At 45.3% G+C, this 25,702-nt stretch overlaps 1 protein-coding gene across 9 annotated transcripts in view; it reads right to left on the reverse strand.

The window, feature by feature from the left end:
- Positions 1-25,702, reverse strand: part of LOC139268562 (uncharacterized) — a 612,984-nt gene that overhangs the window by 59,476 nt on the left and 527,806 nt on the right. For all 9 annotated transcript variants that reach the window (XM_070886894.1, XM_070886891.1, XM_070886893.1 and 6 more), the window contains one exon: positions 25,353-25,385. In XM_070886894.1, the coding sequence (XP_070742995.1) occupies positions 25,353-25,385 (33 nt within the window). The remainder of the gene's footprint in view (positions 1-25,352; positions 25,386-25,702) is intronic.

A 25,702-nucleotide genomic window follows, 5' to 3' on the forward strand; every position in this document is an offset into this window, starting at 1 on the left:
AGGCATAATTTCTCCCGTGGAATTCAGTGACTGGGCAAGCCCCATCGTCCCCGTCATGAAGCCTGATGGATTCGTGCGAATCTGTGGGAATTACAAGTCTACCATAAACAGAGTCTCCCTACAGGACCTATACCCGCTGCCCAGAGCGGGGGACCTATTTGCCACGTTGGCTGGAGGAAAACTTTTCTCGAAACTTGACCTCACATCTGCATATATGACGCAAGAACTAAGCTACTCACCACCATCAACACACATCGAGGGCTTTTTGTGTACAATCGATGTCCATTCGGCATCAGGTCGGCAGCTGCTATATTCCAGCGCAACATGGAGAGTCTGCTCAAGTCCATCCCGGGGACGGTTGTGTTTCAAGATGCCATACTCATCAAGGGCATGGATACCGACTCTCATCTCCGCAATCTTGAGGAAGTACTAAGTCGATTGGATCGGATAGGCCTAAGAGCTAAGAAATCCAAGTGTCTGTTTCTCGTGCCTGAGGTTGAATTTTGGGCAGAAGGATTGCCGCTGATGGAATCCACCCAACTGAATCCAAAATCGAAGCGATTCGCCTGGCACCCAGGCCCCGGAATGTCTCGGAACTGCGCGCCTTTCTCGGGCTACTCAATTACTTTGGGAACTTTATGCAGAACTTGAGCATGCTGCTGGAGCCTCTTCACGTGCTACTCAGAAAGGGGTGCGATTGGTTTTGGGGGGGACGCCCAAGAACGCGCCTTCAATAAGGCACGCAACCTTCTATGTTCCAAGAGTGTTTTAGCCTTTTTTGACCCAGGTAAAAAGTTAGTCCTTACGTGTGATGCATCAGCGTACGGGGTCGGATGCGTTTTACAGCATGTCAATGATGCGGGTAAATTGCAGCCCGTTGCTTATGCCTCCAGGTCACTTTCGCGGGCGGAGTGTGGGTACGGTATGGTTGAGAAGGAGGCGCTTGCATGCGTGTACGATGTCAAAAAGATGCACCAATACCTTTTCGGGGCCAAGTTTGCGTTAGAAACCGACCACAAACCCCTCACATCCCTACTATCTGAGTGCAAGGCAATCAACGCCAACGCCTCGGCGCGCATTCAGCGGTGGGCACTCTTGCTGGCGGCTTACGACTACACGATAAGGCACAGACAACTGTGCCGACGCGCTTAGCAGGCTACCCCTGCCGACCACAAAAGAGTCCGATGAACAGGACTGTGAGATGGTCATGGCAATCAATGCCTTTGAATCCACAGGTTCGCCCATGACGGCGCGCCAAATAAGAGCCTGGACAGCCAGCGACCCCACGTTATCTCTAGTTAAAAGATGCGTTTTAACCGGTGACTGGGCAGAGGCTTGCGATGCCTGCCCCGAAGAGGTCAAACCCTTCCATAGGCGCATGCATGAACTCTCACTACAGGCAGACTGCCTGATGTGGGGCAGCCGAGTAGTTATGCCCTTACGAGGCAGGGAGGCGTTTGTCCGGGAGCTCCATCGCGAGCACCCGGGGATCGTCCTTATGAAGGCCATAGCCAAATCTCATGTCTGGTGGCCTGGCATTGGCGCAGACTTGGAGCTCTGCATCCGTCGGTGCACCATTTGTACCCAACTCAGTAATGCCCCCAGGGAGGCCCCCCTAAGCCCCTGGCCCACCAAACTGTGGTCGCGGGTGCATGTAGACTATGCGGGCCCATTCATGGGCAAAATGTTCCTCGTAGTCGTTGATGCATTTTCAAAATGGATCGAGTGCACCATTTTAAACTCGAGCACCACCTCCACCACTGTGGAGAGCCTTAGAACCATGTTTGCAACGCACGGCATTCCTGACATATTGGTCAGTGATAATGGTCCGTGCTTCACCAGCACAGAATTTCACGATTTTATAGTTGACCACGGTATAAATCGCGTTAAGACGACACTTTTCAAGCCAGCCTCCAATGGCCAGGCGAAGCGAGCAGTGCAGATCATTAAACAAGGCATGCTCAGAATCCAAGGTCCCACGCTGCAGAGCCGCCTGTCGCGACTGCTGCTGGCATACAGATCTCGTTCGCATTCGTTGGCTGGGGTTCCCCCCGCGCAACTATTGATGAAACGAACCTTAAGACCAGGCTCTCGTTAATCCTCCCAGACATGCATGAAATTGTTGAGGCTAAGCGTCAAAAGCTAACTGAGTACCATGACCGAAATTCGAGGGGGAGGTGGAATGAGATAGGGGATAAAGTGTTTGTGCTAAACTATGGCCGGGGTCCCAAATGGCTTGCAGGGACAGTAACAGACAAAGAGGGAAACAGGCTACTGGTTGTACAAATGGACAATGGCCAAACCTGCCAGAGGCATGTAGACCAAGTAAAAACTAGATTCACTGATAACACTGAAGAACCAGAGGCAGACTACAATGTGGAACTCACACCGCACTTGGTGGACAGACAGGTGGAACAACCTGAGGAAAGGACAGTCTCAACAGACAGCCCAGGGGAGATACCAGCAATCACACTGAACGAAACAGACAGCCCGGGCGAGATACCAGCAATCACACCGAACGAAAAACAGGCACCAAGGCAAACAACTGAACCACAACTAAGACACTCCATGTGAGAGCACAGACCACCTGAGAGACTGAATCTATAAAGGCAATAAGACCTTGGGGGAGGGTGATGTCATGTATCTCACATTACTGTGTATAACTGTATCTTACCATGCTGTACATGACTGTAACTGGATATGACCTGTAACAATAAGCATACCTTACCACCAGGGGTGCACTTGCAGGAGACACTCCATACCTGTCCCACTGAGGTATATAAAGGGAGGTCTCAGGCAAATGCAGGACTGGAGAGCTGGAATTAAAGGTGCAGGTTCTGAGTGACCTTGACTTCAGCATGTGTCTCGTGTAAGTCAGTACATTAGAGTCAGGACTTAACAACTGGAGGGCCATCACCAGTTCTCTGTCTCTCCCAGGCATTCTGTCCTCTCTTCTCCTGCAAGGAGGAAAGCATGAGGCCTTTGAACATAAGAAATAGCAGGAATAGGCCATTTGGCACCTCGCGCCTGCTCCGCTATTTAATAAGATCATGGCTGATCTGATCATGGACTCAGCTCCACTTCCCTGCTCGCTCCCCATAACCCTTTATTCCCTTATCGCTCAAAAATCTGTCTATCTCCGCCTTAAATATATTTAATGACCCAGCCTCCGCAGCTCTCTGGGGCAGAGAATTCCATAGATTTACAACCCTCAGAGAAGAACTTTCTCCTCATCTCAGTTTTAAATGGGCGGCCCCTTATTCTGAGACTATGTCCCCTAGTTTTAGTTTCCCAATCCACCTTGTCGAGCCCCCTCATTATTTTATATGATTCAATAAGATCACCTCTCATTCTTCTGAATTCCAATGTGAAAAGGCCCAATCTACTCAACCTATCTTCATAAGTCAACCACTTCATCGCCGGAATCAACCTAGTGAACCTTCTCTGAACAGCCTCCAATGCAAGTATATCCTTCCTTAAATACGGAGACCAAAACTATGCAGTACTCCAGGTGTGGCCTTACCAATACTCTGCACAGTTGTAGCAGGACTTCTCTGCTTTTATACTCCATCCCCCTTGCAATAAAGGGCAGCATTCCATTTACCTTCCTGATTACTTGCTGTATCTGCATACTAACTTTTTGTGTTTCATGCACAACGACCCCAGGTCTCTCTGTACTGCAGCACTTTGCAATTTTTCTCCATTTAAATTATAATTTGCTTTTCTATTATTTCTGCCAAAGTGAATAACCTCTGATTTTCCCTCATTATACTCCATCTGCCAAATTTTTGCCCGCTCATTTAGCCTGTCTATATCCCATTGCAGATTATTTGTGTCTGTTGTGTATGGAGAAAGAGTCAGACTGAACACTGTGAGCTCAAAGTAAAGTGTGACCTTTTATTGCAGGTCTCCAGAGTGCCTCACCAACCTGTGAAACCTCCCCAAATTATGGGATCCCTTGGGACTCCAGGGGATGAGCCCTCTGGTGGCTGTACAGAGTAAATACAAGTATACATACGTAACAACACTCACCCCCCGCCCCCCCCCCCCCCACAAAGTCAATAGTGTAACTATTTACAATGTGAGTCGATCTGGGGCCCTTTTTGCCCTGCTTGATCGTCTCGGTGTGAAAGCTGGTGTTGTTGAATCATTTGTTGGGTCCTCGCTGGGCTGCTGTGCAGCTGGCCTTGCTGGGCTGCCTGGTGTGTTGGGCCCTCCTGGGCTGCTGTGGATGATGGGTTCTGCTACGTGGTCAACCGTGATGCTGGTTGCCACTGGTGTGTATGTTGGGGATCAAAAAAGGTAGGGTCGAAGGTGGGTTGCTCAGGATAGTCCGTGAATCTGAGTTTGATTTGGTCCAAGTGTTTCTGGTGAATTGAGTCCATTTGAAAGTTTGACCCGAAACACCCTGCTCCCCTCTTTGGCCACGACAGTGCCGGGAAGCCATTTGGGACCTTGTCCATAATTTAAAACAAATACAGGATCATTGATTTCAATCTCGCATGACACATTTGCGCTATCATGGTATGCACTTTGTTGAAGCCGCCTGCTCTCTACCTGTTCATGTAGATCAGGGTGAACTAATGAGAGCCTTGTCTTAAGTGCTCTTTTCATGAGCAGTTCAGCAGGTGGGATCCCAGTGAGTGAGTGGGGTCTCGTGCGGTAGCTAAGCAGGACTCGGGATAGGCGAGTCTGCAGTGAGCCTTCAGTTACCCTCTTCAAGCCTTGCTTGATGGTTTGCACTGCACTCTCTGCCTGACCACGGGATGCTGGTTTAAACGGGGCAGATGTGACATGTTTGATCCCATTACGGGTCATGAATTCTTTGAACTCAGCACTGGTAAAACATGGCCCGTTGTCGCTCACCAGGACATCAGGTAGCCCGTGTGTGGCAAACATGGCCCGCAGCCTTTCAGTAGTGGCAGCGGACATGCTAGCCAACATTATCTCACATTCGATCTACTTGGAGTACGCGTCTACAACTACAAGGAACATTTTACCCAAGAACGGGCCTGCATAGTCGACGTGTACCCTAGACCACGATTTGGAGGGCCAAGACCATAAACTTAGCGGCGCCTCCCTGGGTACATTGCTTAACTGCGATCATGTATTACATCTGTGAACGCAGGACTCTAAGTCCACATCGATACCGGGCCACAACACATGGGATTTGGCTATCACTTTCATCATTACGATGCCTGGGTGAGTACTGTGGAGGTCATTGATGAAGGTATCTCTTGGGGACCACTACTCGATTGCCCCACAGAAGGCAGTCTGCCTGTATAGACATTTCATCTTTGCGCCGCTGGAACGGCTTTATCTCTTCCTGCATTTCCACTGGGACACTGGACCAACTCCAGTGAAGCACACAGCTTTTGACTAGAGATAATAAGGGGTCCTGGCTTGTCCAGGTTTTGATCTGCCAGGCAGTGACGGGTGATTGCTCACTCTCAAATGCTTCCATAACCATGGCTAGATCTGCGGGCTGCGCCATTTCCACCCCCATGGTGGGCAATGGCAGCCTACTGAGAGCATCGGCGCAGTTTTCTGTGCCTGGCCTGTAGCGAATGGCGTAGTTGTATGCGGACAATGTGAGCGCCCCTCTCTGGATGCGGGCCAATGCATTGGTATTTATCCCTTTACCATCGGAGAACAGGGATATAAGTGGCTTGTGGTCAGTTTCCAATTCGAATTTTAGCCCAAACAGGTATTGATGCATTTTCTTTACCCCATAGACACACGCTAACACTTCTTTCTCAATCATGCTGTAAGCTCTCTCAGCCTTAGACAGACTCCTGGATGCATAAGCAACTGGTTGCAGTTTCCCGAAATCATTAGCTTGTTGCAATACACACCCGATGCCATATGACGACGCATCACATGCTAGTACCAAACGCTTACATGGATCCTACAACACAAGCAATTTGTTTGAGCATAACAATTTTCTCGATTTTACAAAGGCATTTTCTTGGCTTTTGCCCCAAACCCATTCGTTCCCTTTTCGTAGTAAGACATGCCGTGGTTCTAGCAGGGTGCTGAGACCCGGTAAGAAGTTACTAAAATAGTTCAGGAGTCCCAGAAACGATCGCAGCTCTGTCATGTTCTGTGGACTCGGTGCATTCTCGATTGCCTCCGTCTTCGCGTTGGTGGGCCTGATGCCGTCCGCTGCAATTCTCCTGCCCAGGAACTCCACTTCAGGTGCCAGGCAAACACACTTCGAGCGTTTTAACCTGAGCCCCACACGGTTGAGTCGACTAAGAATCTCCTCCAGGTTCTGCAGATGCTCGACTGTGTTCCGACCTGTGACCAAGATGTCGTCCTGGAAGACCACGGTGTGCGGGACCGACTCAGTAAGCTTTCCATGTTTCTCTGGAATATCGCCGCCGCCGATCGGATTCCAAACAGGCATCTGTTATAAACAAAAAGACCATTGTGCATGTTGATGCAGGTGAGGGCCTTCAATGATTCCTCCAGTTCCTGAAGTCAGATCCAGCTTCGTGAACGTCTTTCCTCCCGCCAGCATTGCAAAGAGGTCGTCGGCCTTTGGTAGTGGGTATTGGTCCTTGTAATGGCCACAGATTCTGGCGGTGCCGTCTCCCTTGAGGACTGGGATGATAGGACTGGCCCACTCATTGAACTCGATCGGGGAAATTATGCCCTCTCTTTGCAGCCGGCCTGGTTCGATCTCTACCCTTTCTCTTATCATGTACTGTACTGCTCTCACCTTGTGATGGATGGGTCGTGACCCCGGAATTAGGTGGATCTGCACTTTTGCTCCTTGGAATTTCCCGATGCCTGGTTCGAACAGCAAAATAAATTTGTTCCAAGACCTGGGCACACAAAGTGTCGTCAGCGGGCGATAGTGCTCGGACGTCGTCCCAGTTCCAGTGTATCTTTCCCAGCCAGCTCCTGCCAAGCAATGTGGGACTATCGCCCGGTACCACCCAGAGTGGTAGCTTGTGCACCGCTTCATTGTAGGAGACCTTTACGGTAGCACTGCCGATGACAGGAATCAGTTCTTTCATGTAAGTTTTGAAGTTTCGTGCGAACTGGAGTTAAGACTGGCCGTGAGGCCTTGTTGCAACACAACCTTTCGAAAGTCTTTTTGCCCATGGTGGACTGGCTTGCGCCCGTGTCCAGCTCCATTGGCACTGGGAATCCATTTAGTTCAACATTCAGCATTATCGGGGGACAATTCATGGTGAATGTGTGCACCCCATGTACCTCTCCCTCATCGATCTGAGGCTCTGGTTCACCGTGATCCTCTTTGGATCTGTCCTCCTCTGCAGCATGGTGGATTGCAGGTTTAACAGGCTTAGCAGTTCGCCTGCACACTCGTTGGAGGTGTTCCATTGTTCCACAGCCCTTGCAAACGTACTCTTTGAATCAGCATGAATGGAAACGATGATCACCCCCGCAGCGCCAACAAGGTGTTAATGGCCTTGCATTCATCACCCTTGATGGTGGAATCTGAGATATCTGCAGATGTGTAGCTGCAGGTATGTGTGACCTGCCTTGTACGTTACGATTCAAAAACAACATCACTTTGTTCACAGTACTTGTAGCAGCACTTGTGTGCTGAGAGATTTGCTTCGTATTGTCACTGGTGGCAATGAACGCCTGGGCTATCACTATGGCCTTACTCAAGATTGGGGTCTCTACAGTCAAAAGTTTGCGAACTATAGTTTCATGGCCAATGCCAAGTATGAAAATGTCTCTGAGTATGTGTTCCAAAATGTCCTTCAAATTCACAATGTCCTGCTCGGCGACATAACTCGCCACTTCCTGGCCTTCAGACCTTTTGTGGGTGTGGAACCGGTACCTCGCCATCAGATTTGTTTTCCTTCGGGTTCAAATGGTCTCGGACCAGTGTGCACAAATCGTCGTACGATTTCTCCATGGGTTTTGCTGGAGTGAGCAGATTCTTCATGAGACCATACGTTGGTGCCCCATAGATGGTGAGGAGGATTACCCTTTGTTAGGCAGCGCTCTCTTCCCCATCTAGCTTGTTGGCCACGAAGTATTGATCGAGTCGCTCCACAAAAGTTTCCCAATCATCTCCCTCCGAGAATTTCTCCAGGATGCCCACTGTTCTCTGCATCTTTGGGTTTGCTATCTGTATCGCGTCACCAGTTGTTGTGTATGGAGAAAGAGTCAGACTGAACACTGTGAGCTGAAAGTAAAATGTGACCGTAGTCTTTTATTGCAGGTCTCCAGAGTGCCTCTCCAATCCATGAAGCCTCCCCAAATACCTGCGCTCCCAAGGGATTATGGGACACCTTGGGACTCCGGGGGATGAGCCCTCTGGTGGCTGTACAGAGTAAATACAAGTATACATACATAACAGTGTCCTCCTCACAATTTGCTTTCCCATGAATCTTTGTATCATCAGCAAACGTGGCTACATTACACTGCTGTATCTTCATACTAACTTTTTGCCTTTTATGCACAAGGACCCTCAGGTCCCTCTGTACTGCAGCACTCTGCAATTTTTCTCCATTTAAATTATAACTTGAGTGAGAGTCAAGGAATGAGTGGAGCGGATGAATGGGCAACATCTGTAGAGGGTGACTATGATAGAGAGGCATGACATTGCATTAAGATGAGGGTGTGTGTCAGTGATTGATGGTCAGATGGGGATGTGAGTAAGTGCATAGTCAGAGAGGGATGGATGCACCTGCAAGGTAGGTTGGTTTGAGGAATGATGTGCAGGAGTAAACTGAGGAAGGCAGAGTGAGTGGGTTGGGGTGACACGCACAACAGGATGTAGTTGAATGTGGCATTGTACTCATCTCTCCTGACCTCATGAAATCATTAAATCTCTTCCTGCACTGTAAGCAGGACCTCGCCACCACACTCCTGCTGCTCACTCTGACGCTATATCCAGCCATGCCTTCTTGGGATCTGATGCTGACCTTTTCCTCCCATCAGCAGGGATTAGGACCTCCCTGCAGCAGGGGTTCCAGAGACACATCACTAAATCGAGGGCCAGCTTTCAGGTGCTGATATTGCATTTTTTTCCTGCAACTAAACCAATCTTTCTCCAAACAAAACCAATCTCTCTGCTACCTTGAACTGTCATCTTTGCATTGCTCTTTAAACACCTGAGCTGAATTGGACCCATGCATGATGTCATTACGCTCGCTCCCGTTAATTGGTCATGAAACCAGGAAGTTAGATGCAAAACGTGCGCTGAAACATCTGGGTTTCCCACACAATCCAGGGCTTCCCGCTGCCAGCGTATCAGAAGGTAAAAATTCCAGACATTATTGCAGAAAACTATCCTGAACACACTCAAGAAAGTCACCAGCTTTCTCACATGAGCTAGTCTGCTATCCCAATCTATATGAAAGTTAAAATCCCTCATTAAAACCACTCTACCTTTACTACATGCTTGTCTAATCTCTGCATCTATATAGTCTACCACTTCGTAGCTGCTATTTGGCGCCTATTCAAAGAGAAACTACAAAATTCAATTATCAAGGAATATAAAAACAACTATTTGTGTGTCTATTGTTTACTTTACTAACAAAATAAGTATCAAGAATCAGGATAGGGACAGGGCCACTAAGGGAAACATACAATAAATTCCAGGTAATTACAACAAAATGACAGAAAAATGAAATAATTACTTTGTCTCGGTATTTACCAGGGAGCCTAACATGGTGGACATGACTTTAGAAGAAGAGATCAAAAAAGATACAAAGACATTTAAGATAGAAAGGCAGAGGGTGGGGTGGGGGTGGAGAGGGAGTTAATTGATAAACTAGTCAAACTTAGGGAGGATAAAATACCTGGTCCAGATGGATTGCATCCACGTATATTAAGAATTAGGCAAGAGATAGAGGCACTATTTTATATATATGTAAAAAAAAATCATTAGAAAGGGTATCGTACCAGAGGACAGGTAATGTGAATCCTATATTTTAAAAATGAAGACAAGCCAAGTCCAAGGAACTGGAGACTAATTAGCTTAATGTTGGTGGAGGAAAGATAATGGAACTTTACTTAAAGATGTAATTGAAAAACATGTAGAAACTGAAAATATAATAAAAAGTCAGCATGACTTTCAAAAGGGAAGGTCATGCTTGATGAACCTTATTGAATTCTTTGAAGAAGTAACAGAAATGGTAGATAAGGGTAATGTGGTAGGCGCAATATATTAGGATTTTCAAAAGGCCTTTGAGAAGGTAGTAGACACATAACTAAGGTCAGAACATGTGGAGCACGGACACGTGGCAGATGAAAAGTAACGCAGAAAAGTGCAAAGTGATACAATTTAGTAGGAAAAACGAGGAGAGGTAATATAAACTAAAGAGTACAATTCTAAAGGGGCTGAAAGAACAGAGAGACATGCAGGCATATGTACAAAAATCATTGAAGTTACCAGGGCAGGTTGAGAAAGCAGTTGAAAAAGCATATGAGATCCCAGGCTTCATAAATAGAGGCAGAGTACAAAAGCAAGGAAGTTATGGTGAACCTTTACAAAACAGTTCAGCCTCAACTGGAGTATTGTGTCCAATTCTGGGAACCACACTTTAGAAAGGATGTGAAGGCCAAATAGAGAGTGCAGAAAAGATTGACAAGAAAGGTTTCAGGCTTGAGGGATTTCAGCTATGGGGATAGACTGGAGAAGCTGGGGGTTGTTCTCCTTAGAGCAGAGAAGGTTGAGAGGAGATTTGATAGAAGTGTTCAAAATCATGAGAGGTCTGGACTGAGTAGATAGAGAGAAACTGTTCCCATTGGCAGAAGAGTCGAGAACCAGAGGATACAGATTTAAGGTGATTGGCAGAAGAACCAAAGGCGACATGAGGAAAAACTTTTTTATGCAGCAAGTGGTTAGGATCTGGAATGCACTGCCTGAAAGGGTGGTGGAGGCAGATTTAATTGTGACTTTCAAATGGGAATTGGATAAGCAACTGAAGGACATTTTTCTTGCAGGGCTACAGGGAAAGGGCAGGGGAGTGGGACTAAGTGAAGTGCTAGTCAGCGCACAAGTAGCAGAATGGATAGAAAGCTGGCTACAGGGTTAAAGGCAATTACTCAGACTGACAAAAGGTGTGATGTCTTGTTCCACAAGGCTCGGTGCTGGGACCTCTGTTGTTCACCATTTACATAAACAATTTGGACTTGGGAATCGGAAGTATAATTTCAAAATTTGTGGACAACAACAAATTGGCGGGTGTAGGTAATACAAAGGACTGTGACAAAATACAGTCCATCAATAACCTTGCAGAATAGGCGTATAATTTGAACTTTAATATAGATATGTGTGAAGTAGTACATTTTGGTAGGAAGAATAAGGAGCCCATATACTCCTTGGACTATAAGTGTATAAAGGGAATAAGGAGCAGAATGATCTGAGGGTACAAATCACTAAAAGTAGCAATGCAGGCTCGGAAGGCCATTAAAAAAACAACACACTGGGATTAAGGTCGAGAGGGATATAATTGAAAAACAAAGAAGTTATGTTAAACTTGTATGGAACCTTGGTTCGGCCACATTTGGGAGTACTGTGAACAATTCTGGTCTCCATATTATAAAACGGATATAGAGCCACTGAAGAAGTTGCAAAAGAGATTTACTAGAATAATAGAACTGAGAGATTTTACCTATCAGGAAATATTGGACAGACTGGGGCTCTTTTATCTAGAAAGAAGATTGAGGTGTGACTTGAGAGGTCTTTAAGATTATGAAAGGGGTTGATAGGGTAGAAGTAGAGAAGATGTTTTCACTTGCTGGGAAGATCAGAACTAAGGGCCATAAATATAAGATAGTCACTAATAAATCCAATAGGGAATTCAGGAGAAACATTTTTACCCAGAAAGTGGAACTCACTACCACAAGGAGTATTTGAAGTGATGAGCATAGATGCATTTAAGGGGAAGTTATATAAACACATAAGGGAGAAAGGAATAGAAGGATATGTTGATGGGATTAGATGAAGAAGGGTGGGAGGCAACGTTCCCATTAAGCTGCACAGTCATCTGCAAGTCCCGCGCAGGCCACTCAACAGCGTTATAAGGGGAATAAAAACGCGCAAGGGTGGATATTTGTATGGCCATGCAGTCCCTTAAAGGGGCCACACTCCCCCCGCTCCCCCAAAATAAAAAAAAGAAAATTAGCGGGAACATTGGTGGAAGGAGGCTCATGTGGAGCATAAACACCAGCATGGACCTGTTGGGAGCTCGGTCTGCATATTTAAAGAGGACTATACCAGCTTGGGGCGGGTTTCCTTGCCGACTGTAATTGCAGTCAGTCAGATTAGGGTTGGAAAGGAGTGGATAAGTCTCCCACTCAATTTTAACTGCCCCAGTTATAGCAGATAGCACAACTATTATTGTTGCCTCCCTGATGAAGCAATTGAAGGCAGATGTCCTCAGACATTCTTAGGTAGATGGCTCCAAAGAAATGGCAGCATGAGTACTGATAGGTGCAAATTAATCCTCTTCCTCATCCAAAAAACACATCTAGAGAGCAACATCCATATTTTGATTTTTTTATTGTCGCATTGAAAAATCTTGCCAAAAAATTGCAGATAAAAATGCAGCAAAAGATTAGCAATGAAAAATGAAATAAAAATGACACCAAAAAAATCCAGTTAATACAAATCCTGCAGTTTAAGCAAGGCTAGAATGTGCCTGGTTTCATTCTACAGGAATGAGTAGAGCACACTGCTGTCAGAAAATTGAGGAATTATGCGGAGCCACATTTACATTCAATTTCCATCCATTTTAGTATGAAATATAACCAGTTATATTTTTGTCGGTAATTCATTGAAAATTCATTGTATTTTGTTTAAATTTTCTGGCAGCCTTGCCTTCACTCCATTGACAGACCCACCCCCACCTTCTAAATTATCTTTCATTCTGACCTTTGGATTTAGTCGGGCCTCTGCTGACTGAAGCCTGAAATTAGGCAGGATATTAAGAACATAAGAAACAGGAGCAGGATTAGGCCATTAGGCCCACCGAGCCTGCTCCGCCATTCAATAAGATCATGGCTGATCTGATCATGGACTCAGTTCCACTTCGGTTCTGTCTTCACAGAAGAGGACACAGATAACGTCCCAGAAATGCTAGGGAACCAAGGGTCTAGTGAGCAAGAGGAAATAAAGGAAATGACTATTAGTAAGAAAATAGTGCTGGAGAAACGAATGGAACTGAAGGCCGATAAATCCCCAGGTCCTGATGATCTGCATTCCAGAGTACTAAAGGAGGTAGCCATGGAAATAGTAGATGCGTTGGTTGTCATCTTCCAAAATTCAATAGATTATGCAACAGTTCCTGCAGATTGGAGGGTAGCAAATGTAACCCCACTATTTAAAAAAGGAGGGAGAGAGAAAACAGGTAACTACAGACCGGTTGGCCTAACATCAGTAGGAGGGAAAATGCTAGAGTGTATTATAAAGGATGTGATAACGGAACACTTAGATTAGACAAAGTTAACATGGATTTATGAAAGGAAAATCATGTTTGACAAACCTAGTGGAGTTTTTTGAGGATGTAACTGATAGAATAGATAAGGGAGAACCAGTGGATGTAGTGTATTTGGATTTTCAGAAGGCCTTTGATAAGAGGTTAGTGTGCAAAATTAAAGCATATAGGATTGAGGGTAATGTACTGGCATGGATTGAAAATTGGTTAACTGACAGGAAACAAAAAGTAGGAATAAACGGGTCTTTTTCGGGGTGGCGGGCAGTGATTAGTGGGGTACCACATGGATCAGTGCTTGGGCCCCAGCTATTCACAATATATGTAAATGATTTGGATGAGGGAACCAAATGTAATATTTCCAAATTTGCTGACGACACAAAACTAGGTGGAATTGTGAGTTGTGAGGAGGATGCAAAGACGCTGTATGGCGATTTAGATAGGTTGAGTGAGTGGGCAAACACATGGTAGATACAGTATAATGTGAATAAATGTGAAGTTATCCACTTTGGTAGGAAAAACATAAGGACAAAGTATTATTTAAATGGTGATGGCTTGACAAGTGTTGATGTACAGAGGGTCCTGGGTATCCTTGTACACCAGTCATTGAAAGCAAACATGCAGATGCAGCAAGCAGTTAGGAAGGCAAATGGTATGTTGGCCTTCATTGCAAGAGGATTTGAGTACAGGAGCGAGGATGTCTTACTATAGTTATACAGGGCCTTGGTGAGACCGCACCTGGAGTATTGTGTGCAGTTTTGGTCTCCTTACCTAAGAAAGGATATACTTGTCATAGAGGGAGTGCAGCAAAGGTTCACCAGACTGATTCCTTGGATGGCAGGACTGTCGTATGAGGAGAGATTGGGTCGACTAGGCCTGTATTCACTAGAGTTTAGAAGAATGAGAGGGGTTCTCATTGAAATGTCTAAAATTCTGACTGGGTTGGACAGACTGGATGCGAGGAGGATGTTTCCCCTGGCTGGGAAGTCTAGAACAAAGGGTCACAGTCTCAGGATACGGGGTAGTAAATTTAGGACCGAGATGAGGAAAATTTTTTTTACTCAGAGGGTGATGAACCTGTGGAATTCTCTACCACAGAATGCTGTGGAGGCCAAGTCACTGAATATATTTAAGAAGGAAATAGATAGATTTCAGTCATTGAAAGTTGGCATGCAGGTACAGCAGGCGGTGAAGAAGGCAAATGGTATGTTGGCCTTCATAGCTAGAGGATTTGAGTATAGGAGCAGGGAGGTCTTACTGCAGTTGTACAGGGCCTTAGTGAGGGCTCACCTGGAATATTGTGTTCACTTTTGGTCTCCTAATCTGAGGAAGGACATTCTTGCTATTGAATGAGTGCAGCGAAGGTTCACCAGACTGATTCCCGGGATGGCAAGACTGACATATGAGGAGAGACTGGATCGACTGGGCCTGTATTCACTGGAGTTTAGAAGGGTGAGAGGGGATCTCATAGAAACATATAAAATTCTGACGGGACTGGACAGGTTAGATGCTGGAAGAATGTTCCCGATGTTGGGAAAGTCCAGATCCAGGGAACATAGTGTAAGGATAAGGGGTAAGCCATTTAGGACTGAGATGAGGAGAAACTTCTTCACTCAGAGAGTTGTTAACCTGTGGAATTCCCTACCGCAGAGAATTGTTGATGCCAGATCATTGGATATATGCAACAGGAAGTTAAATATGGCCTTTACGGCTAAAGGGATCAAGAGGTATTGAGAGAAAGCAGGAAAGGGGTACTGAGGTGAATGATCAGTCATGATCTTATTGAATGGTGGTGCAGGCTCAAAGGGCCGAATGGCCTACTCCTGCACCTATTTTCTATGTTTCTATGTTTAGATATAAGACATCAAGGGGTATGGGGAAAAAGCGGGAATATGGTGTTGAGATAGAGGATCAGCCATGATCATATTGAACGGCGGTGCAGACTCGAAGGGCCAAATGGCCTACTACTGCTCCTATTTTCTATGTTTCCCTGCCCATTCCCCATAACCCTTCACTCCCTTATTGCTCAAAAATCTATCTCCGCCTTAAATATATTCAAAGACCCAGCCTCCACAGCTCTCTAGGGCAGAGACTTCCATAGATTTACAACCCTCTGAGAGAAGAAATTCCTCCTCACCTCAGTTTTAAATGGGCGGCCCCTTATTCTGAGACTATGTCTCCTAATTTTAGTTTCCTCTATGAGTGGAAATATCCTTTCTGCATCCTCCTTGTCGAGCCCCCTCATTATCTTATATATTTTGATAAGATCACCTTTCATTCTTCTGAACTCTAATGTGTATAGGCCCAACCTACTCAACCTATCTTCATAAGTCAACCCCCTCATCTCCAGAATCAACCTAGTGAACCTTCTCTGAGCAGCCTCCAATGCAAGTATAACCTTCCTTAAATACGGAGACTAAAACTGTACGCAGTACTCTCGGTGTGGACTTACCAATACCCTGTACAGTTGTAGCAGGACCTCTGTGCTTTTATACCCTATCCCACTTGCAATAAAGGCCAACATTCCATTTGCCTTCCTGATTTCTTGCTGTTCCTGCATACTAACTTTTTGTGTTTCATGCACAAGGACCTCCCGGTCCCTCTGTACTGCAACACTTACAATTTTTCTCCATTTAAATTGTAATTTGCTTTTCTATTTTTTCTGCCAAAGTGGATAGCCTCACATTTTCCCACATTATACTCCACCTGTCAGATTTTTGCCCACTCACTTAGCCTGTCTATATCCCTCTGCAGATGTTTTGTGTCCTCACAATTTGCTTTCCCACCCATCTTTGTATCATCAGCAAACTTGGCTACATTACATTCGGTCCCTTCATCCAAGTCATTAATAAAGATTGTAAATAGTTGAGGACAACATATTGATGCAGCATTACCAACATCAACTTTAATCGAAAGGGGAGTCCTGAAGCAGTGTCCAATGCTGCATTTATACTACAGCTACCGATTTCAGAAGACAACATGGGATCCAAACAAGAGTACCATGTTTACAATGCCTGACTCCTGCATGCTTGGAACTCCAGTTCTCCTGCACAAGAAAGAGGTCTGTGTAACATGCATGCTTCTCTCCCAGCAGTTAAAAAATTTAAGGCATAGCAATTCTATGGGGTCGATTTTCAGCAGCGCTTTCAGGCTCTAATGATACTCCAAGGTGGTCAAGATGGGGTCTTGAGCTGAAATTCTAGTTTAGCCATCTTGGTAAAGCAGTTGAAGACTGTGGTAGAAACCATCACCCAAGGCTCATTAAGGGGCTGAATGCCACTTAAAATGCCTGCTAGCACTCATTAAAGAGGCTGCACGGCAGTTTGGTGGCTAGCGCTTGTCCTAATGTCTTCTCCCAACAGCGATTAGCTGTTTGGGGGTAAACACAGCGTTGTTGTCAATTTCAAGCATTACTTAAGGGGCTACTCACCATTCACTTACTGCCAGAGCTGTGAAGAGGACTTCTCAAATATGTCGGGAAACATCTGCAACACTTTGACAAGACTTCAACATTCGAGCAACATTTATTCTGCAAATTTGCTGAGAACTTCACCTAAAAAGAGTAAGTGCTGTGCTACTCCATCTTATAGGAGTCACCAGGAGCAAGGGAGCAGTTTGGTCATGGGCATCGTGCCAGGGGTACCCCTTGATCTAGACGCAAAATGGAAGGACTTAAGGTAAGGCAGAGCAGCGCCAGCTGCTGCAGGAGAGAGGGACAGGAGAGTAAATTGGCATTCTTCAACACCTGCAGGTACAGGACAGCCCTCCTCCTCTGGACCTCCTCTGCCAGGACCTCCAATGCTGTATGTGCGCCCTCCCCCTCGGTCCCTGATCCTACCTGTAATGTGCTGCTGAGTGCCAGGAAGAACAGTCCACACCTTCAGTGGAAGCGGACACAAGGATCCCACATATATTGCGCCATGAATATTGCATCTAATCAGCACTAGAATGCTAAACTTGCAGATATCTGGTTTAGCACATCCAGGCAAGTTCAAATTATGGTAATCAGCAATTAGGACCAAAATGGTTTGCTAAATCCAGACTTTCAAATGACCACATATTAGTAACATTGTGCCCATTAAGCACCTGTTTTCACACTTTGGCTAAAATAGCTTCTTACAAGTCCCACTCTGCTGCCAGTCGTGTGACAGAGTGGCAGTCCCAACTGCCCATGTAAATTAATGCGAATTACATCATGGCCCAGCACCCAGAAGTACAGAGCCACCTCCATCCCAATAAGGCCAAATTTAACAACAGCAGCCAAACACCCACTATACTTATTCCTCCCACCCAGGAACAAGCAGATGTTGGGAACTGAATTCCTCTCCCGTGCACTGGGGTGCAGTTGCATGCCAGGCGCAGAGGATCTCAGTTACTGCGTCTGATTTGTGCCTGTCCTAGGTTTTCTAATGGGCAAATGTGGTTTGAGTTGCTCTATGGCACAAGCCTCATTGCAGCATTCTTTTGGAGGTATTTTAGGGATGTTTTGTTACTGCCCAGGAATTCCAATGAGGTGCACCCTTGGCACCAGGTCAGTGCTGTGCACCGTTAAAAGTGGAATAAAGTAGACTTCTGCAAGTGCACAGAAATAAGAAGTAATTTTAAAACTGTCAAGACTGACATCTTGATGAGATTAGTTCTTTTATTTTGCCAATTTGAGTTTTTAGACATTTCACTATTGTTTGTTTCTTTGGATTGGATGTTTATTTGTTCTGTTTTGTTTGGTTTCACATTTACTGCCGGATCCCTCTATTCAGAATATTATGCAATCTCCTACCTTATATTAACACAAAACATGGCAAAAATGCCCATTTTCAAGCTTTGCCGTTAACAGGACATACAGGTGCCACTTTAAAAAGCAGCACCAGCATATTTATGTTCCTTTCCAGAAATTCTGATCTTTGTGCTCTAAATGCATGATCCACTTAAATGAAGTCAGCAAAAAGGCAAAAAATGAAGGCAGGGAAATACCCTCCAAGCACCAGCAGTGCAAAATGGAATATGCAAAATGCTTTAGCACTGCCCATATGTTCAAAGTAGAATTTCAGTCCGTTAAGACATGTGTTATAAGGTCGCTATGGCATGTAGTGTCAAGCATCTCCTCAGTACATGAAGTCTGCAGTGGCGAATTAGACAGACTGGGCAGATATGCTAACTTCCCTGGCTAAGAAGGCACTGTAGCAAGGCTTTGTGGAAAGCTCAGCGTCTGGGTTTTTGGTTTGTTGTAGTCTCTGTTTTCGCCCCAGAGGGGCAGCAATGGTGGCAGAAAGCATTTCCCAGTGGGCATCCAGATTCTAGCGTCGCGCTGGGACATTCAATGCCGGGTTTGCGAAGGCACGGAGAAGTATCGCCCAGGAGAGGCGAGCCAATGTGCAACGACGCTGGTTGCAACACCGTCTCGATACTTGTTTCGCGCTCGATCCGTAGCGCGCCCTAGTGGGACCGCCTATGAAAGGTGGCAGTTCGAGCTGTACCGGCTGCAGTGAGGGAAGGAATGTCTATCTGAGGTAAGTGTGATTGTTTTTTTATTTTTGAGATTTATGTTGATGTGGCGTCAATAATGTATTGGGAATGTTTTTGGTGCTTTTTTTCCAAATTTATTTTTCCATGAAAGCCTCTCTTAGTGCACTCCGACGCCAGCTGTTTAGCTCGGGATTTTTAGTTACTCAGCTGGAATGCCTCCCTAGCGCACCGCTCCACACTCAGGGCCCAGCTGGTGAATTTTGTGGCTGGAGATGCTGCCTAGATTAACGCCGCAACAGAGGCACGATCGAGTTTCCAATCCAAAGTCTTTGATGTGAGTGAATCAGATACTGCACCCCTCCCCATCTCCAGATATCTTGACTTCATCTTGCCACTGGATTCAGATATAGTTCTCTGCACCCTAGTCAGCTGCGCCAACCCATTTTTGCGGCCCAGAACATCCAGAATGAAGAATCAAATCTTTCTCTCTCAGCACTGCTGCCTGGAACGGTCAAACACTCATGGATAATGATTCCAGATATACCTAAATGCAGATACTGTGCTGAATGCCAGAGAACTGAACAGATATAAAATAGACATTGCAGCATAAATGAAACTCACCTTGCCGAAGTTGGGCAACTTAAAGAAACATGTTGACTTTGCCTTCTTCTGGAGAGGCCGTCCTAAAGAGGAGTGTTTTGATCCGATGTTGGCTTTGCTATCGTCCAGTATCATTCTTTGTTTCAGAGGTGCTTAAATCAATATGAAGCTTGCAAGGTACCAGCACCAGAACAGATACTCTGATAGAACCTCATCTGTGAGTTGCACCTCAACACTGTATAGGACTATTTTAAAATGGTACAGGGTGTGACGCCGAAATCCGGAAACCTCAGGACCGAGGCCGTTCCGGATATTTCCGGATATTGGAATGTCTGTGCCTGGGCTGAGGTAGGTAGGGGATGAGGGGAGGGTGAGTCGGGCAGGGGAGGGGGGGTCGGGTGGCCAAGGGGAGGGGAAATGGGGGATCCGGCGGCATAGGGGAGGGTAGGGGAAGGAAGGGGGCGAGGTTGGTCGGGTCGAGATCGGTCGGGCCGAGATCGGTCGGGCCAAGGCGAGGTCAGGCAGACTGAGGCTGGGTGGGCTGAGGCCCGGGCGAGGTTGGGCTGGCAGAGGACGGGGCATGGTCGAGCGGGCCAAGGCTGGGCGGGTGGAGGCCGGATGGCCAAGGCGAGGGAGTCTGGATTTTGAAACATTTTCCGGTTTCCGGACGACCCCACCATGGATCGGCAGGTGTCCGGATTCTGGAACATTCCGAATTTCGGAACTCTGGATTTCAGGCGCTCAACCTGCACATAGAAACAAAGAAAATAGGTGCAGGAGTAGGCCATTCGGCATTTCGAGCCTGCACCACCATTCAATAAGATCATGGCTGATCATTCACCTCAGTACCCCTTTCCTGCTTTCTCTCCATACCTCTTGATCCCTTTAGCCGTAAGGGCCATATCTAACTCCCTCTTGAATATATCCAATGAACTGGCATCAACAACTCTCTGCGGTAGAGAATGCCACAGGTTAACAACTCTGAGTGAAGAAGTTTCTCCTAAATGGCTTACCCCTTATCCTTAGACTGTGACCCCTGGTTCTGGACTTCCCCAACATGGGGAACATTTTTCTTGCATCTAAGCTGTCCAGTCCCGTCAGAATTTTATATGTTTCTATGAGATCCACTCTCATTTTTCTAAACAATGGGTAGATTTTCCGAGGCTTCATACAGTGGTTGCAGCCAGTGGTTAAGCAATTAGACCCACAGTCATGCATGTTCAATTTACAACTAGTTAATTCTGGAGATGAATATAAGGCCACTAGACTGGCATGTGTAGCCCTCATTTTCATTGTATAATGATGAAAATTAGGTTCCTCAAACAAATTCTGAACTGTGGGCGATGAACCACCAAAAGTGTTCTACTCGTCAGAGAGGCAGATTTAGAATTAAGGGACCTAGACTGCTCATGGAAATATTTTTTCATCTGCTGGGAATTCTTCCAATTTTGTTCTTTTGTTTTGTTTTTGCTACTTGTGTACACAAGTGGAAGGCAGAGAACCCCAAGGCAAAAAGCAAAAAGAGCCACATTACATCAAAATGCTAAAGGGGCAAAGTGTGTTAAAAAGACAAGCCTGAAGGCTCTGTACCTCAATGCGAGGAGTATTCATAATAAAGTGGACGAATTAATTGCACAGGCAGCAATTAATGAATATGATATAATTGGCATCACGGAGACATGCCTCCAAGGTGATCAAGGCTGGGAACTTAACATCCAGGGGTATTCAACATTCAGGAAGGATAGACAGAAAGGAAAAGGAGGTGGGGTAGCGTTGCTGGTTAAAGAGGAAATTAATGCAATAGTAAGGAAGGACATTAGCTTGGATGATGTAGAATCTGTATGGGTGGAGCTGCAGAATACCAAAGGGCAGAAAACGCTAGTGGGAGTTGTGTACATACCACCAAAGAGTAGTAGTGAGGTTGGGGACAGCATCAAACAAGAAATTAGGGATGCGTGCAATAAAGGTACAGCAGTTATCATGGGCGACTTTAATCTACATATAGATTGGGCTAACCAAACTGGTAACAATACGGTGGAGGAGGATTTCCTGGAGTGTATTAGGGATGGTTTTCTAGACCACTATCTCGAGGAACCAACTAGAGGGCTGGTCATTCGAGACTGGGTGATGTGTAATGAGAAAGGACTAACTTGTTGTGCGAGGCATCTTGGGGAAGAGTGACCATAATATCGTAGAATTCTTTATTAAGATGGAGAGTGACACAGTTAATTCAGAGACTAAGGTCCTGAACTTAAGGAAAGGTAACTTCGATGGTATGAGATGTGAATTGGCTAGACTAGACTGGCAAATGATACTTAAAGGGTTGACGGTGGATAGGCAATGGCAAACATTTAAAGATCACATGGATGAACTTCAACAATTGTACATCCCTTTCTGGATTAAAGATAAAACGGGGAAGTTGGCTCAACCGTGGCTAACAAGGGAAATTATGGATAGTGTTAAATCCAAGGAAGAGGCATATAAATTGGCCAGAACAAGCAGCAAACCTGAGGACTGGGAGAAATAGAGTATGAGAGGAGGCTTGCCAGGAACATAAAAACTGACTGCAAAAGCTTCTATAGATATGTGAAGAGAAAAAGATTAGTGAAGACAAACGTAGGTCCCTTGCAGTCAGTTTCAAGTGAATTTATAATAGGGCGCAAAGAAATGGCAGGCCAGTTGAACAAATACTTTGATTCCATCTTCACGAAGGAAGACACAAATAACCTTCCGGAAATACTAGGGGACTGAGGGTTTCGTGAGAAGGAGGAACTGAAGGAAATCCTTATTAGGCGGGAAATTGTGTTAAGGAAATTGATGGGATTGAAGGCCGATAAATCCCCGGGACCTGATAGTCTACATCCCAGAGTACTTAAGGAAGTGGCCCTAGAAATAGTGGATGCATTGGTGATCATTTTCCAACATTCTATCGACTCGGGATCAGTTCCTATGGACTGGAGGATAGCTAATGTAACACCACTTTTTAAAAAAGGAGGGAGAGAGAAAGCGGGTAATTAGCCTGACATCAGTAGTGGGGAAAATATTGGAATCAATTATTAAAGATGAAATAGCAGCGCATTTGGAAAGCAGTGACAGGATCGGTCCAAGTCAGCATGGATTTATGAAAGGAAAATCATGCTTGACAAATGTTCTGGAATTTTTTGAGGATGTAACTAGTAGAGTGGACAACATAGAACCAGTGGATGTGGTGTATTTGGACTTTCAAAAGGCTTTTGACAAGGTCCCACACAAGAGATTGGTGTGCAAAATTAAAGCACATGGTATTGGGGGTAATGTAGTGATGTGGATAGAGAACTGGTTGGCAGGCAGGAAGCAGAGAGTTAGGATAAACGGGTCCTTTTCAGAATGTCAGGCGGTAACTAGTGGGGTGCCGCAGGGCTCAATGCTGGGACCCCAGCTATTTACAATATACATTAATGATTTAGATGAAGGAATTGAGTGTAATATCTCCAAGTTTGCAGATGACACTAAGCCGGATGGCGGTGTGAGCTGTGAGGAGGACACTGAGAGGCTGCAGGGTGACTTGGACAGGTTAGTTGAATGAGCAAATGCATGGCAGATGCAGTATAATGTAGATAAATGTGAGGTTATCCACTTTGGGGGCAAAAGCACGGAGGCAGAATATTATCTGAATGGTGGCAGATTAGGAAAAGGGGAGGTGCAAAGAGACCTGGGCATCATGGTACATTAGTCATTGAAAGTTGGCATGCAGGCACAGCAGGTGGTGAAGAACGCAAATGGTATGTTGGCCTTCATAGCTAGGGGATTGAGTATAGGAGCATGGAGGTCTTACTGCAGTTGTATAGGGCCTTGGTGAGGCCTCACCTGGAATATTGTGTTCAGTTTTGGTCTCCTAATCTGAGGAAGGACGTTCTTGCTATTGAGGGAGTGCAGCGAAGGTTCACCAGACTGATTCCGGGATGGCAGGACTGACATATGAGAAGAGACTGGATCGACTGGGCTTGTATTGACTGGAGTTTAGAAGGATGAGAGGGGATCTCATAGAAACATACAAAATTCTGACGGGACTGGACAGGTTAGATGCAGGAAGAATGTTCCCGATGTTGGGGAAATCCAGAACCAGAAGACACAATTTAAGGATAAGGGGTAAGCCATTTAGGACTGAGATGAGGAGAAACCTCTTCACTCAGAAGTTGTTAAACTGTGGAATTCCCTACCGCAGACAGTCGTTGATGCCAATTCATTGAATATATTCAAGAGGGAGTTAGATATGGCCCTTACGGCTAAAGGGATCAAGGAGAGAAAGCAGCAAAGGGGTAGAAACATAGACATAGAAAATAGGTGCAGGAGTAGGCCATTTGGCCCTTCTAGCCTGCACCGCCATTCAATGAGTTCATGGCTGAACATTCAACTTCAGTACCCCATTCCTGCTTTCTCGCCATACCCCTTGATCCCCCGAGTAGTAAGGACCTCATCTAACTCCTTTTTGAATATATTTAGTGAATTGGCCTCAACAACTTTCTGTGGTAGAGAATTCCACAGGTTCACCACTCTCTGGGTGAAGAAGTTCCTCCGCATCTCGGTCCTAAATGGCTTACCCCTTATCCTTAGACTGTGACCTCTGGTTCTGGACTTCCCCAACATTGGGAACATTCTTCCTGCATCTAACCTGTCTAACCCCGTCAGAATTTTAAATGTTTCTATGAGGTCCCCTCTCATTCTTCTGAACTCCAGTGAATACAAGCCCAGTTGATCTAGTCTTTCTTGATAGGTCAGCCATGATCTTATTGAATGGTGGTGCAGGCTTGAAGGGCTGAATGGCCTACTCCTACACCTATTTTCTATGTTTCTATGTTACACTTTAAAGTGAGAATAGGTATTCCTTGCCCATTTTCCTAAGTGCTGGATGTGTCAGATGAATAATTGATAAGATGCCATCAGATACAGGTGCAACAACATCCAAGGTGTTCTGTTTGCATCCATCATGACCCTGAGATTCATAAACTCATCCAAATGTGTTTGGACATGTTACACAGGACAGGCCGCCTCACAGTTGCAGCATCTATTACAAGAGGAGCTGCAGATAACATCTGGGACCAGGTTGGCACTTCCTGTAGGAGTGAAGTGTACCGCAGCATGAAGCCTTCATGTTCGTTGTTCCTTCATAGCCATCCCAGGGTATGTGCCACAACTCGCATTCTGCAGTATATATCTATGTTAAGCAGCTGAGAGGCAATAAGGGTAGCTTTCAGTCCATTGACTGCTGGCTCCTCGAAATGGTGCCCTAAATTATCTTCTATTCAGACTTGTTTTTTTCTAATGCCTTTACTGACTTACTGAATGAGGTAAATTATTTATTTGAAGAATTGTCAATGTATGCCTGATTCTCAAATGGAACCCCAACGCATTGTCCAAGCGCGAGTCTTGAAGTAGTGGAAAGGTAATTCGGGAGGGTCACCTTTTATTTTCTACTATATGGGCCTTGGAAAATCACAACATTTTCTGTGAATCCCAATTCTTTAAAAAAATGAGTGTTGGGAATATTGTTTATATTTATTTTTCTCTGGTTGGGACTCTATTCATAGGAATCAAAGCATTATTTTTATTTTTTCATGCAAATGGTAGGTTGGGGCCAAATGTGTGTATGTGGGTAGGGGAAGTTCGAACCTGAAAGGGAGTAAATGACTATCTATTTCTACATATATAAATCTAAATGTGTATATTTGCCTAACAATTAAATAGAAAAAATATGTAGTGCCTATAGTAAAATGTCATAGTTTAAGAATGTCTATTGAGAAATGAAATGTATTTTACTTTTACTGTGGCTACAATTCCTTAAGTACTGGAATATTTGGCAGCTTTCATAATGCATACCTTTCTTGTTCCAAGTGCAGGGCTGTTTCGTTCCTGGAAATATTTAAAGATTATAGTTATAAAGTAGAATTTCAGCAATATATAGATTTAAGAATATATCTTAAAATAAGGTATTTATTTAAATGAATACTCAAAGTTACTTCTATTCATGCCTGTCCTGGCCCATGGTTTTCCTTTGCTCCACCCTAGGCACCCCGTATTGCACCCGCCATGGCTCCCATCTTTAGCTCTGTTCAAACAGTGGCCACATTGCCTCATTTCCTTTATTTTCAAATTAGGGGAGCACTGAAGGCTCTCTAGTCCCATTTAAATCCAATCTTATAGCAAAAGCGCAGATCATATCCAATCAG

This window comes from Pristiophorus japonicus, chromosome 8 (assembly GCF_044704955.1).
Source record: "Pristiophorus japonicus isolate sPriJap1 chromosome 8, sPriJap1.hap1, whole genome shotgun sequence".
NCBI classification, from domain to species: Eukaryota; Metazoa; Chordata; class Chondrichthyes; family Pristiophoridae; genus Pristiophorus; species Pristiophorus japonicus.